The following is a 15,840-nucleotide window of genomic DNA, read 5'->3' as shown; positions in this document are numbered from 1 at the left end:
GAAATGGGGAGATGTTGGTAAAAGGGTACAGACTTTCAGTTACAAGATGAATATATTTTGTAGATCTAATGTAAAGTATGGTAATTATAGTTAACCATACTGTTTTACATACTTGAAGGTTGCTAAGAGAATAGATCTTAAATGTGTTCGCCACAAAAAAGAAATGCTAATTGGATGAAGTGATGGAGATGTTAGCTAACTTTACAGTGGTAATCGTTTTACAATATATAAATGCACCAAATCAACATGCTGTACACCTAAATGTATATGTTAATTATATTGCAATAAAGCTGGAAAAAATTTAAAAAAAAATAAAAAGGATACGAACCATGTAGATTTTTGGTCGAGAAAACAACAGGCTTAAGTTCCATAAAGTAGAAATGTTACAATCACTCTATGATCAAATGCAACAAAACTAGAAAATAATGGAATTTTTTAAAGGTTTTTGCACATGGAAATTTAAATATTTTAAATATCTTCTCTTAAACTCTGGTGGCTAAAAAACAAACTACAAACCAAAATTATAGATTTTCTTAAAATTCATGATAATAAATATATGACATTTTTGAATCTATAAAGAATATTGAAATGGCATTTAGAAGAAAATGTATAGCTTTAAACATTTATCAAAAATAAGTGAATTAGATTCCCAACTCAAAAATTTAGGAAAAGAATATAGCAGAAGCCAAAATAAGGCTAAAGAAATTAATGAAGTAGCTAAGAGGAGGAGAATTTAGTACTTTTTTTAAGTTTACTTATTTGAGAGAGAAAGAGATTGAAAGACATAGAGAGCGGGAGGGGCAGAGAGAGAGAGAGAGAGAGAGAGAGAGGGAGAGAAAGAATCCCAAGCAGGCCCTGCACTGTGAGCATGGAACCTGATATGGGGCTTGAACCCACAAATTGTGAGATCATGACCTGAGCCAAAACCAAGAGTTGGACGCCTAACCAACTGACCCACCCAGGTGCCCCAAGAAGTAGAATTTAGTAATAAATCAAAATCTCAGTTCTTTAAAAAAACTTCTTTGAATATATCTGGGTTGTTAGTTTTTACTTAGGTTGAATTCTATCAGTCAGAGTTCAGTTTAGAAAGCAGAGCCACTGTGCATTATGGGATAAGGATTCAACCATAGAAATCAGACCCTGAACAATTATGGAAAGACCTGCAGAAGTAAAAATATAAAATAAGGAGTTGCAGAATCAGAGGCAACACCAATGAGTCAATCTAAGAAAACAAGCTCATCTAGCCAATGAAGTAGGGCTATAAAAGGAAGCTGGTACAAGAAAAAGGAAAAGGAAAAGGAAAAGGAAAGGGAAAAGGAAGAAGGAAGGAAGGAAGGAAGGAAGGAAGGAAGGAAGGAAGGAAGGAAGGAAGGAAGGAGAAAGAAGGAAGGAAGGAAAAGGAAGGAAGGAAGGAAGGAAGGAAGAAAAAGAATGAGAAAGAAAGATGTGAAACTGTTAGTTGTGTGCATAGGCAGTTGCATCTGTAAGTTATGTGCATCTGTCATGGCCTGTGGCTACTGTAGATACTCAAATAAGACAGGAAAAAGAATTGGGATACAGAGCTGGAATAAAACAAGCCAGAACCAGAACCTCTTGGAATGTCTGCATCTGCATATCTAATCTAACCATAATGATCAGAGGGGAATGGCTACTGCTTTATGCTGACTCCTCTCACATCCCAAACAAACTTCTTCTAAACAATACTAACCCAGAAACCTGCAGGGTAGGGGATTAGGGAAAATGCAGTTCTTATGTAACCATGTCCACAATAGAAAAATTCTGTTCACTTCTCCCCACAATCCACAGGAGAGACTCAGTTAAATTTATTTAGGAGATTGGCTGGTGCTAGAACATCCAGGATGGGTTTCCTTACATTTTTGTTGCTCAGCTTGAGTGGCTGAAATGGCTGGGGGTCTCTTCCTTTCTACACAGTATCTTACATCCAGTAGTCTAGCCTGAGCTTATTTATGTGATGAAATTTTTATTTTATATGATGAAAATCAAAGCTGTAGGACTGTTAAGGGCTCAGCTCTGGAACTCACACAACAACCCTGCAGCCACATTGTATAGTGGTAAGCAATTTACAAGGCCAACCAAGATTCAAGGGATTAGGCAAAAATCCATTTCTTATTTGAAGGAGATATAAAATATTCTGGTTATTGTTTTTAATATGTCGCTATCCACTCTCTGGATATGAATTCTGTAAATGAATTATTTACATTTCTCTCAGATAGAAAACATGCCCACTCAATTGCGAGATACCCAAAGTCTCAGGCAATTACAGCTTTTGGCTTAAGGTCCAGAATCATTTCTTCTGTACCAGTTCCAGATATATATACAGCCCCTTGGGTACAGATCCTCTTAGTATGGATATCAGAGATATCAAAAAAAGATACCATTTGCTCTATTCTCCACACAATATACAATGATGAGACTATGATCAGTCTCATTTGTAACATATCTTTCAAAATGTTGTGGGCTCTCAATGTACTAGATGGTATACAAGATGGATAAAGCGAAATGATAGATCAAATGTGCACAGCATTGGGGAAAGGAGGAGAGGAAGGAAAGAGTAAAATACAGTTACTAACCTAAAACTCTCTGGATTGTAGTGTAATGTTCAGGGTTTTAGATGTGGGTTTTAAAGTTCTACCACAAGGTGAACTTTTAGAGCTAAGGCCAGGGCAGCAAGAGTAGTTCATGAATAACACTACTTCCCAAAATATATTTTATAAGTTTAAAATTGTATTGAAAAATTGTTATCTTGCAAAATGTAACCCCAATTATGAAAGGTGTGTGCCTTTTATTACCAGTAATTACAAATACAGTGGTCAAAAAGAAGCTAGCCAGGAATCTAGTGCAAGTAATGGAGAATTATCAAAGAAAAGTGGCATTTCTTGCATCCCATTTCAATTCACATTTCTCATCATCTTTTTTATTTTTTAAGGTCTATTCAGATTGTTTTTAAATTTTATTTTTTTAAATTTATATCCAAATTAGTTAGCATATAGTGCAACAGTGATTTCAGGAGTATATTCCTTAATGCCCCTTACCCATTTAGCCCATCTCCCCTCCAACAACCCCCCCAGTAACCCTCTGTTTGTTCTCCATATTTAAGAGTCTCTTATGTTTTGTCCCCCTCCCTGTTTTTATATTATTTGTTTCCCTTCCCTTATGTTCATCTGTTTTGTCTCTTAAAGTCCTCATATGAGTGAAGTCATATGATTTTTGTCTTTCTCTGACTAATTTCACTTAGCATAATACCCTCCAGTTCCATCCACGTAGTTGCAAATGGCAAGATTTCATTCTTTTTGATTGCCGAGTAATACTCCATTATATATATATATACCACATCTTCTTTATCCATTCATCCATCGATGGACATTTGGGCTCTTGCCATACTTTGGCTATTGTTGATAGTGCTGCTATGAACATGGGGTGCATGTGTCCCTTCAAAACAGCACACCTGTATCCCGTGGATAAATGCCTAGTAGTGCAATTGCTGGGTCATAGGGTAGTTCTATTTTTAGTTTTTTGAGGAACCTCCATACTGTTTTCCCGAGTGGCTGCACCAGCTTGCACTGCCACCAACAATGCGAAAGAAGTCCTCTTTCTCCGCATCCTTGCCAACATCTGTTGTTGCCTGAGTTGTTAATGTTAGCCATTCTGACAGGTGCCAGGTGGTATCTCATTGTGATTTTGATTTGTAGTTCCCTGATGATGAGTGATGTTGAGCATTTTTTCATGTGTCGGTTGGCCATCTGGATGTCTTCTCTGGAGAAGAGTCTACTCATGCCTTTTGCCCATTTCTTCACTGGATTATTTGTTTTTTGGGTGTTGAGTTTGGTAAGTTCTCTATAGATTTTGGATACTAACCTTTTACCTGATATGTCATTTGCAAATCCTTGAGTCAATTTAGGTAGTTTGTATATTTCTAGGAATTTGTTCATTTCACCTAAGTAATTTACTGGCATATAATTATTCCGAGTATTTATTATATCTTTTTCAATTTCTGTAAGGTCAGTAGTGGTGACCCCTGCTGCAATGATGCTGTCATTTGAGTCTTCTTTTCTGTTTGTCAGTCATGATAATCTTTTCAAAGAACCTTGTGGTTTCATTCATTTTACCTATTGCTTTGCTACTCTCTATTTCATCAGTTTCTACTCTAATCTTTGTTATTCCTTTTCCTTGCATTAAGTTTTATCTTTTTTTTCCAGTGTCTTAAGGTGGAAGATTGGGTTATTAATTTGAAATTCTTATTATTTTTTTAATGTAATTGTTTCGAGCTGTAAATTTCTGTCTAAACACTGCTACTTTAGCTACATCCCATAAGTGTTAGTATGTTGTGTTTTTTTATAATTCTTTTTTACATTTATGTATTTTTGAGAGACAGAGAGAGAGAGAGAGAGAGACAGAGTATGAGCAGGGGAGGGGCAGAGATAGAGGGAGACACAGAATCTGAAGCAGGCTCCAGGCTCCAAGCTGTCAGCACAGAGCCCGATGTGGGGCTCGAACTCACAAACTGAGAGATCATGACCTGAGCCAAAGTCAGAGGCTTAACCGACTGAGCCACCCAGGACCTCAGTCTTAATTTTAATTCACCTCCAGTAGGTGAATAGTAGGTATGTCTTAATTTTAATTCACCTCCAAGTATATTCTAATCTTCTTTGGATAACTTCTTTTACCAGTTGGTTATTTAGAAGTATATCGTTTAATTTTCACATATTTGTGAGTTTACCAAATTTCTTTTATTGATTTGTAACTTCATCCATCAAGGTCAGAGAACACACTTGTTATGTTTCAATCTATTTATGGATATTTGCTTTATGGGACTAGTATACGGTCTATCCTAAAGAATGAGACATCTGTACTTGAGAATACATATGCTGCTGTTGTTTGGTGAACTATTCTATCGGTGTCTACTAGACCTAGTTGGTTTACAGGACTGTTCTTCTATTTCCTTGTTGATCTTCTGCCTAGTTATTCTACCCATTATTGAAAGTGAGGTATTGAAGTCTCCAACTATGATCCAACTACTATTGTTGAATTGTCTGTATCTCCCCTCATTGTTGTCACTTTTTCCTTCATGTACGTTGGTGCTGTTATTAGGCTCTTATAGTTTATGACTGTTATATCTTCCTGATTGATTGACCCTTTTATCATTATAAAATGCCTCTTGTTGTCTCTAGTAGTATTTTTGTCTTAAAGTCTATTTTGTCTGATAGTCTAATCACTCCAACTTTTCTGTGGTTGCTGTTTGCATGATATGTCATTTTCAATTTTTTGCTTTCAATCTCTATCTTCGAATCTAAAATGTGTCTCTTATTACTTTTATTTTTTAAAATATTAACTTGAGAGAGAGAGAGAATGGGGGAGGGGCAGAGAGAGAGAGAGGAAGAGAGAGAATCCTAAGTAGGCTCCGTGCTGTCAGTGAGGAGGCTGACACAGGGCTCAATTGCACAAACCGTGAGATCATGACCTAAGTCAAAATCAAGAATTGGACACTCAACCAACTAAGCCACACAAGCGCCCCTAAAATGTGTCTCTTGTAAATAGAATATAGTTGTATCTTATTTTGTTTTTTACAGTCTGACAATCTCTGACTTTTGATCAGGTTATTTTTAATGCATTCACATTTAATGTTGATATTGATATTATTGGATTTACATCTATTTTGCTTTTATTTTCTATATATGTCATGTTTTCTTAATTCTCCTCCTTTACTATTTTCTTTTGCATCGAATAAATATTTTTATTAAAAATTATTTTTTTTATGTTTATTCACTTTTGAGTGACAGAGAGAGACCAGAGCACAAGCAGGGGTAGGGCGGAGAGAGGGGGAGGGAGGACACAGAATCTGAAGCAGGCTCTAGGCTCTGAGTTGTCAACACAGAGCCCGACGTGGGGCTTGAACTCACAGACCATGAGATCATGACCTGAGCTGAAGTCGGATGCTTAACTGACTGAGCCACCCAGGCGCCCCTTGAATAAATATTTTTAATGTAGTCCTTTACCTTCTTTAATGATTTTTTTTATCTTTTTGAATTATTTCCTTAGTAGTTGTTCCAGTTCTTACTGTGTATCTTATGGACATCAGCTTCAGATTTATATTAACTTGATTCTAGTGAGAAATGGAAACAGTACTTTTATATAGTTCTATTCCCTTTCCCTCTATTTTGTGATATTATTGTTACACGTATTATGTCTATAATTATTATAGTACACTGTTACAATTATTACCTTAGTCTTTTTAATTGTTTTATTTTTTTTAAACTTACACCAAGGGAAGAATTTATTTTTAAAAAGTTCTTATTTAATTCCAGTTAGTTAACATACAGTGTAATATTAGCTTTAAGTATACAATATAGTGATTCAACACTTCTATATAATGCCTGGTGCTTATCACACGTGCACTCCTTAGTCCCCATCAACCATTTAACCCAACCCCCACCCACATCTTCTCTGGTAACTATCAGTTTGTTTTCTACAATTGAGAGTCTATTTCTTGGTTTGCCCCTCTCTCTTCTTTCCCCTTTACTTATTTTGTTTCTTAAATTTCACACATGAGTGGAATCATATGGTATTTGTCACTCTTTATTTTGCTTAACATTATACTCTCTAGTTCCATCCATGTCATTGCAAATAACAGGATTTCTTTCCTTTTTGTGGCTGAATTATATGCCACTGTGTATATACAACATTTTCTTAATCCAATCATCAAACATTGGACACTTTGGCTGTTTCCATAATCTGGCCATTGTAAATAATGCTGCTATAAACCTAGGGCTGCATGTATCCCTTTGAATAAGTGTTCTTGTGTCTTTTGGGTAAATATCTAATAGTGAGATTACTGGATTGTAGGGTAGTTCTATTTTTAACCTTTTTCTTTCTTTTCTTTTTCTTTTCTTTTCTTTTCTTTTTTCTTTTCCTTTTCTTCTTTTCTTTTTTTTTTTTTTTTTTTTTGAGGAACCTCCACATTGTCTTCCACAGTAGCTGTACCAGTTTGCATTTCCACCAACAGTGCAGGAGGGTTCCTTTTTTTCTACATCCTTGCCAGCACTTATCCCTGGTGTTTTTGAGTTTAGCTATTCTGACAGGTGTGAGGTGATATTGTAGTTTTGATTTGGATTTTCCTGAAGATAAGTGATGTTGAGCATCTTTTCATGTGTCTGTTGGTCATTGGTATGTCTTTTTTGGAGAAATGTCTGTTCATATCTTCTGCCCATTTTTTAATTGGATTATTTGTTTTGGGTATTGAGTTTTATAATTTCTTTACATATTTTGGATACTAACCTTCTATGAATATGTCATTTGCAAATATATTTTCCCATTCCTTAAGTTGCCCTTTAGTTTTGATTGTTTACTTTGCTCTGCAGAATCTTTCATTTTGATGTAGTCCCAACAATTTATTTTTGCTTTAATGTGCCTTGCCTCAGGAGATATATCTAGAAAAAAGTTGCTATGGCCAATGTAAGAGATATTACCGCCTGTGCTTTCTTCTAGGAATTTTATGGTTTCGGGTTTCACACATTTAGGTCTTTAATCCACTTTGAGTTTATTTTTGTGTATGGTGTAAGAAAGTGGTCCATTCTTTTGTGTATAGCTGACCAGTTTTCCCAACACTATTTTTTGAAGAGACTTTTTCCCATTGGATATTCTTTTCTGCTTCACTGAAGATTAATTGATCATATAATTGTGGGTTTATTTCTGGGTTTTCCACTCTATTCCATTGATTGATATGTCTATTTTTGTGCCAGTGCCATACTGTTTTGATTACTACAGCTTTGTAATGTAACATGAAGTCTGGAATTGTGATATTTCCAGCTCTGCTTTTCTTTTTCAAGGTTGCTTTGGCTATTTGAGGTCTTTTGTGATTCCATATAAATTTTAGGATTGTTTGTTCTAGTTCTGTGAAAACTCCTGTTGGTATTTTGATAGGGATTGCATTAAATTTATAGAATGCTTTGTGTAGTATAGACATTTTAACAATATTTGTTCTTCCAATCCATGAGCATGGAGTTTCTTTCTATCTCTTTGTGTCATCTTGAATTTCTGTCATCAATGTTTTAGAATTTTCAGAGTACAGGTCTTGCACCTCTTTGATTAGGTTAATTCCTAGGTATCATATTTTTGGTACAATTGTAAATGGGACTGTTTTCTTAATTTTTCTCTCTGCTGCTTCATTATTAGTGTATAAAATGCAACACATTCTGCATATTGATTTTGTATCATGCAACTGTGCTGAATTCATTTATCAGTTCTAATAATTTTTGGTAGCTTTTCTTTTTTTAATTTTTTTTAACGTTTATTTATTTTTGAGACAGAGAGAGAGAGACAGCATGAACGGAGGAGGGTCAGAGAGAGGGAGACACAGAATCTGAAACAGGCTCCAGGCTCTGAGCTGTCAGCACAGAGTCTGATGCGGGGCTCGAACTCACAAACTGCGAGATCATGACCTGAGCCGAAGTCAGCCGCTTAATGACTAAGCCACCCAGGCACCCCGGTAGCTTTCTATATATAGGATTTCTACATATAGGATTATGTCATCTGCAAATAGTGAAAGTTTTACTTTTTCCTTATCAATTTGGATGCCTTTTCTTTTTGTTGTCTGATTTATGTGGATAGGACTTGCATTACTACTTTGAATAAAAGTTGTGAGAGTTGATATCCTTGTCTTGTTCCCCATCTTAGCTGAGTATGATGTTACCTGTGGGTTTTCCATATATGGCATTTATTTATTATGTGGATGTATTTTCCCTCTACACTACTTTGTTGAGGGCTTTTATTGTGAATGAATGTTGTATTTTGTCAAATGCTTTTTCTAAATCTACTGAAATGATCATATGGTTTTTATCCTTTCCTTTATTGATGTGAAGTATCATGATGATTGATTTGCAAATATTGAACCATGCTTGCATCCTGGGAATTAATGCAACTTGATTGGGGTGAATGGTTTTCTTAATGTATTGTTGGATTTGGTTTGCTAATATATATATTTTATTTATTTTGAGAGAGAGTGAGTGGGGGAGGGGCAGAGAGAGAGAGGGAGAGAGAAAATCCCAAGCAGGCTCTGCGCTGTCAGCACAGAGCCTGACCTAGGGCTCAATCTCACAAACTGTGAGATCATGACTTGAGCTGAAATCAAGAGTTGGATGCTTAACCGATTCAGCCACCCAGATGCCCCAGTTTGGTAATATTTTGTTGAAGATTTTTGCATCTATGTTCATCAGAGACATTGGCCTGTAGTTATTTTTGCAGTGTCTTTATCTGGTTTTGGTATCAGGGTGATACTGGCCTCATAGAATGAATTTGGAAGTTTCCTCCCTCTTCTATGTTTTGGAATAGTTTGGGAAGAATAGGTACTAACTCTTCTTTAAATGTTTGGTACAATTTGCCTGTGAAGCCATCTCGTCCTGGACTTTTATTCATTCTAAGTTTTTTTAATTTTGATTTAGTGGTAATTGGTCTGTTCAAACTTTTTATTACATCCTGATTCAATTTTGGGAGTTTATATATTTACAGGAATTTTTCCCTTTCTTCTGTGTTGTCTAATTTGTTGGAAAATAGTTTTTTTATAATATTCTCTTACAGCTGTTTGTACTTCTGTGATGTTGGTTATTTCTCCTCTGTCATTTGTGATTGTGTTTGAGTCCTTTATCCTTTTTTTTTCTTGATAAGTCGCACTAGAACTTTATCAATTTTATTATTTTTTCAAAGAAACAGCTCTTGGTTTCATTGATCTATTCTAAGTTTCTGTATCATTTATTTCTGCCCTAATCTTTATTATTTCCTTCCTTCTGCTGGTTTTAGGTCTTGTTTGCTATTCTTCCAGCTCCTTTACGTATCAGGTTAGGTTGTTTATTTGAGATTTTTCTTGCTTCTTGTGGTTGGCCTATATTACTATAAACTTCCCTCTTAGAACTGCTTTTGCTGTATCCCAAAGTTTTGGACCAATGTGTTTTCATTCTCATTTGTTTCCATATGTTTTTTGAGTTCTTCTATGATTTCTTGGGTGACCCATTCATTGTTTAGTAGCATGTTATTTAACCTTCATGTATTTGTGGTCTTTCCAGATTTTGTCTTGTTGATTTCTAGTTTCATAGCTAGTGGTCAGAAAGATTCATGGTAAAAAAAAAAATGCATGATATAACTTCAGTCTTTGTGAATTCATTGAGACTTGTTTTGTAGACTTGTTTTGTGATCTATTCTGGATAATATTCTGTGTGCCCTTGAAAAGAATGTGTATTCTGCTGCTTTAGGATGGGATATTCTGAATATATCTGTTAAATCCATCTAGTCCAATGTGTCATTCAAAGCTACTGTTTCCTTGTTGATTTTCTGTTTGGGTCATCTGTTCATTGATATAAGTGGGATGTTGCAGTCCTCAACTATTATTGTATTACTATCAATTAGTTTCTTTATCTTTATTAACTATTTTATGTATTTGGGTGATTTAATTTTGGATGTATAAATATTTACAACTGTTACATCTTCTTGTATTGTCCTCTTAATGATTATATAGTGTCCTTCTTTGTCTCTTATCTTTGTTTCTTGTTTTAAAGTCTATTTTGTTTGATATAAGTATGGCTACTTCAACTTCCTTTTCAATCTGCATGTGTCTTTAGTTCTGAAATGAACCTCTGTAGGCAGTATATGGATTTTTTTAATCCATTTCATCACCCTCTTTCTTTTGACTGGAGCACTGAGGCCGTTTACATTTAAAGTAATTATTGATAGGTATGTATTTATAGTTATTTTGTTACTTGTTTTATGGTTGTTTTTATAGTTCTTCTCTTACGTTATCCCCTTGTTCTCTTCTCTCACTAAAACTTGGCTTTCTTTAGTCATAGACTTGGATTCCTTTCTTTCTATTTTTTGCATATCTATTACTAGTTTTGGATTTGTAATTAGCATCAATTTTATATATAACATCTTCTGCATAGGGCCATCTATATTAAATTGATGGTCACTTAAGTTTGTATCCATTCTTACTTCTCTCCCTCCCGCCTGCCACATTTTAGGTATATGGTGTCCTTTACATTCTTTCATTTTGTGAGTCCCTTATTGACTTATTTTTACAGATATATTTTTTCTGCTTTTGTGCTTCCCGCTTTGCTTACTCTTACTTATGGTCTTTCCACTCAAAAGGTCCCTTTTGACATTTCTTGTAGGGCTGGTTTAGTGGTCATGAATTCCTTTAACTTTTATTTGCCTAGAAAACCCTTTGTCTCTCCTTCTATTCTGAATGATAGCCTACTGGATAGAGTATTCTTGGCTGTATGTTTTACCTTTCAGCACTTTGAAAAATTCCTGCTGAAAAATCAGTTGATAGCCTTATGGAGTTTCCCTTGTATGTAACTGCTTTTTTTTTTTCCCCCCTCCCCTCTTGTTGCTTTTAAGATTCTCTCTTTATCACTACTTCTTGCCATTTTACTTATTATGTTTCTTGGTGTGGACCTCCTTGGGTTGATTTTTTAGGCGGCTCTTTATGCCTCCTGGATTTGGATGTTTGCTTTCTTCCATATATAAGGGAAGTTTTCAGCTATTATTTCTTGAAATAAATTTTCTGCCCTTTTTCTCTCTCTTCTCCTTTTAGGATCCCTATAATGTGAATGACATTGCTGAGTTCCTCTGACATATTTTCATTTTTTTTTATTGTTCTTTTTCCTTTTGCTGTTGTGCTTGGGTGCTTTCCATTACTCTATCTACCAGCTCACTGATTCATTCCTCTGCTTCCTCTTGTTTACTAGTTATTCCTTTTAGTGTATTTTTAATTTGAGTTATTGAATTTCATCTGATTGTTTTTAATATTTTCTTTCTCTTTGTTGAAGATTTCACTGAGAGTCTCAAGTGATTTTTGATTCTCACTTGACTTTTCTCAAGTCTAGTGAATATACTTAAGGCCATTGCTTTGAAATCTTTATCAGGCATATCACTCATCTCCATTTAATTAAGCTCTTTTGCTGTGATTTTGTTCTTTCACACACACACACACACACACACACATTAAAAGGTAGATATATCTAACTATTTTCACTTAAAATGTTTTTAAGATTCAACTATGCTGTAATTTGTATCAGTCTTCATACGTCATTTCATTTTATAGCTAAATAATAATCCATTGCATCACTCTAGCACATTTTGTTCATTCATTTATCAAACTTTTGGCTGTTGTAAATAGTACTGCTCTGAATACTTGTGTGTTTTTGACACAAAACAGTAAAAAATAGTAAGAAGTGAAAAATATTCAAATCCATATAAATAGCAAAATGCATCATTTCCCTGCCCCTGCAAGACCACTTTCTTGATTAAACATTCTATAAATTTTATCTAAAATTCAGTTCACTAATGATCTCTGAGAATTGTGTGAACATTAGATTTATTTGACTGTATTTTTTTCACTAATTTTTTATTTATAGGTATTCAATATACCCAAAGAAATAATAAATGACTTGAAGCAGAGGTGAATGTTTTTGGGTTTTATTCTCCACTGCCTGTAGAACATGCTTAATCAGAGGTGCTTATTAAAGCTCACTGGTTTGATATTTCTAGCTAACTCTTAAATGATGGCTGTTCTAACTTCCATTCCATGAATCTCTCTGGTCCAGATGAAAATAATCATTGTAAATTCCCATAAGACTTTTGACATATATTCTTGTTGTGAGCCAAATAATACCATCTTTGCTATTTAATGAATCCCATTGCAAGATGTTTTCTTGGTCAAGCCCCAAGTTTCTACAATATCTATTTTATCTACAGCTGCTAAACAACTAATGATCAACTAGGTCATTTATTTATATATAAAATTACCTCCTATATGCTCTCTGTCAGAGCCTACCTAACACTGAATAATCTCAAGCCCTGATTCTGCTGTAGATCTGGTAAGTTTAAGTGTTTTACAAAATTATTTCTACTGAAAGATTTTAAATCTCTGCCCTTCCTACTTCCATCCCCTAACCCTGATTTCATGGAGCTGAGATCAATAAAATAGTTTACATATATTAGCATATATGAAAGGACAATTCAACAGGGGAGGGCTTAAAGAGCTTAATCTTGGAGCTCTTTCCCATAAAAAGGATGTGATATAGTAGTCTTTAGGAGATAAAGGTACATTTTTAAGTCATAGAACTATAAATACTTGTAGGAGGAACAGATTCATATTTTAACAGAAAAGAAATTGTGAAGAAAAGGTAAATGCCTTTCTCTGGGCTGTATGGCTATACTGTAGTAAACCTGATAATAAAGCAGTCTTCTTCCATTCGATAAAGATCAGCAAAACTAATTTTCTCTGTGATGGGTTCAACTGATATCTGTGATTATGTTGAAAATCTTCTCTGGAAATTTACAAGCATTCTGCAACTGTTCACTGAAGCCTGTCTATAATGCAATATATATATATTTATAAATATATAAATTTTATATATTCTTTCAGTAAGGGTATTCTTAGTGATGAATTCTAAATGACTTCTGTGTGTGTGTGCACGCACGTGCGTGTGTATAACACACAGCCATCCCAGAGCAGGTGCTTCCTTAATGTTAGCTATTATCCTTAGGATTATATGGATGAATAGATGGACAAATATGTAGTTAAGTAGATACATTATAATGACATATTCTCAATTTGATTGCTATATAGTACCAAATAACAGATATTATTTTCAATATCTATGACTTAAGCTTTATTTCACTATAATCTCTAATACCCTATAATTATCTTTCAAACTAACATACAAATGAAGATGGAAAGAATAGCAAAGATAAGTTTTCATAGAGGAAACAACATCTTTGAAAGTGGATTCTTAGAGCTTTTGTTTAAATAGAATTGTATTTTCTGTCTCTTTTTTCCTTTGATACAGGTTTCCACCTATCAATCAGGACAATGGATGTGGCCAATAAGTCTGTTTCTGAATTTGTTTTGCTTGGACTCTCTAATTCCTGGGAACTACAGCTGTTTTTCTTCATAGTGTTTTCATTGTTTTATGTGGCAACAATGGTTGGTAACAGTCTCATAGTCATCACGGTTATAGCTGACTCTCACCTACACTCTCCTATGTATTTTCTACTTACCAACCTTTCCATCATTGATATGTCCCTTGCTTCCTTTACCACCCCTAAGATGATTGCAGACTACCTCACTGGACACAAAACCATCTCCTTTGATGGTTGTATCACCCAGATATTTTTCCTACACCTTTTTACTGGTACTGAGATAATTTTACTTATGGCCATGTCCCTTGATAGGTATATTGCAATATGCAAGCCTCTCCGCTACACTTCAGTCATAAGACCCTGGGTGTGCGCTGCCCTTGTGGTGGCTTCCTGGGTTGTGGGAGTCATGCATTCAATGAGCCAGGTCATATTTGCTCTCACATTACCATTCTGTGGTCCCAATGAAGTAGACAGCTTTTTCTGTGACCTTCCTGTGGTGTTCCAGCTAGCTTGTGTAGATACTTATGTTCTGGGCCTGTTTATGATCTCAACAAGTGGCATAATTGCATTGTCCTGCTTTATTCTTTTATTCAATTCTTATGTTATTGTCTTTGTTACTATCAAGCATCATTCTTCAAAAGGATCATCTAAGGCCCTTTCTACCTGCACAGCTCATTTCATTGTTGTATTCATGTTCTTTGGGCCATGCATCTTCATCTATATGTGGCCACTAAGCAGTTTTCTTACAGACAAGATCCTGTCTGTGTTTTATACCATCTTTACTCCCATTCTGAACCCAGTAATTTATACTTTAAGGAATCAAGAAGTGAAGACAGCCATGAGGAAACTGAAAAATAGGCTTCTAAATCCTAACAAGACAACTCCTTGGCATTATTTTTAATTTTATATTCTAGTTCTAGTTTTAACTTCCCAGGCATTACATGGCACAGTTTTTGTGTACACAGAATTATGACTAGGCTCTTATTTCTGGAGTTCACATCAAATTGTAATCAAATCAAATTGCAATCAAATCATAAATATTAAAACTACTCTTAGTCATATGTTTAAAATACATGTTATATTTCACAAAAGCAAGTTGACAGAAACAATTTCTTCCAGAAGAAAAGACTATCTATAAAAATGCCAAGAGTTCCTGCTCCAGTTAGGAAATTCAACATTAACAATCTATTCAATGGAAATGATGAACAAAAAATGAGAAGAGGAAATATAGGTTAAAAGGGAACTAGAAGATAATGACACTTATATACAACTCGTTACCGAGTTACTCAGAGGATTGTCCCTAAAATATGTCAAATTAGTAAGATTTCTATAAGCCTTAGAAACTCGATACTGCTATAGGATTATCCTCTGACAAGCAGTGATTTTTCCATATATACCTGGGTCATTCCTACTTAACATTTAAAACAATTTGTAATCTCTTCTAATTGAAGAAAACCCTATATGTATTTCATCACAAATGCTGATGAGGTCCAAAGCAAATGCTATAAGTAGAAGAGTCTCCACCACTCACTTTTAGCTAATAAGCAAAGATATACAGCCATGATAACTTCTGATAATACATTATGAATAAAGAGGCTGAAGTATTCCACAAATTAGAAAATATTACAAATGAGTTTCAAAGTAGTACATTTTGTTTCATACAGGTACTATGTCAGTTTAATGGCTGGGAAGTTAAAACTGGAATTAAAGAGATACAGTTTATAATAACAGTTTATGGACAACCTATGATTTCATTTTAAAGTACTGGACTGGTTTACAGTTTGGTTAAATTACTTTTTCCTTTTAATATATGGTTGCAAAAATAAGAAATATGTGCTTAGTAATACACTGTCAATGTAATAAGTATGTTTCTTTATACAAATCGTGTTTTTTTTTAAGTGTTAAATAGGT

The 15,840-nt window shown here is 34.6% G+C and overlaps 1 protein-coding gene across 1 annotated transcript; it reads left to right on the top strand.

Moving 5' to 3' along the window:
- Positions 1-13,870: 13,870 nt before the first annotated feature.
- On the top strand, positions 13,871-14,830 carry LOC123582218 (olfactory receptor 4K2). Its single transcript, XM_045448471.1, has one exon. The coding sequence runs from the start codon at positions 13,880-13,882 to the stop codon at positions 14,828-14,830; it is 951 nt and encodes a 316-aa protein (XP_045304427.1). The 5' UTR covers positions 13,871-13,879.
- Positions 14,831-15,840: the final 1,010 nt, after the last annotated feature.

The sequence above is a fragment of the Leopardus geoffroyi genome, chromosome B3 (genome assembly GCF_018350155.1).
Source record: "Leopardus geoffroyi isolate Oge1 chromosome B3, O.geoffroyi_Oge1_pat1.0, whole genome shotgun sequence".
NCBI lineage: Eukaryota > Metazoa > Chordata > Mammalia > Carnivora > Felidae > Leopardus > Leopardus geoffroyi.
Note: the sequence above shows the minus strand (reverse complement) of the source record. Positions and strands in the feature narration are given on the sequence as shown.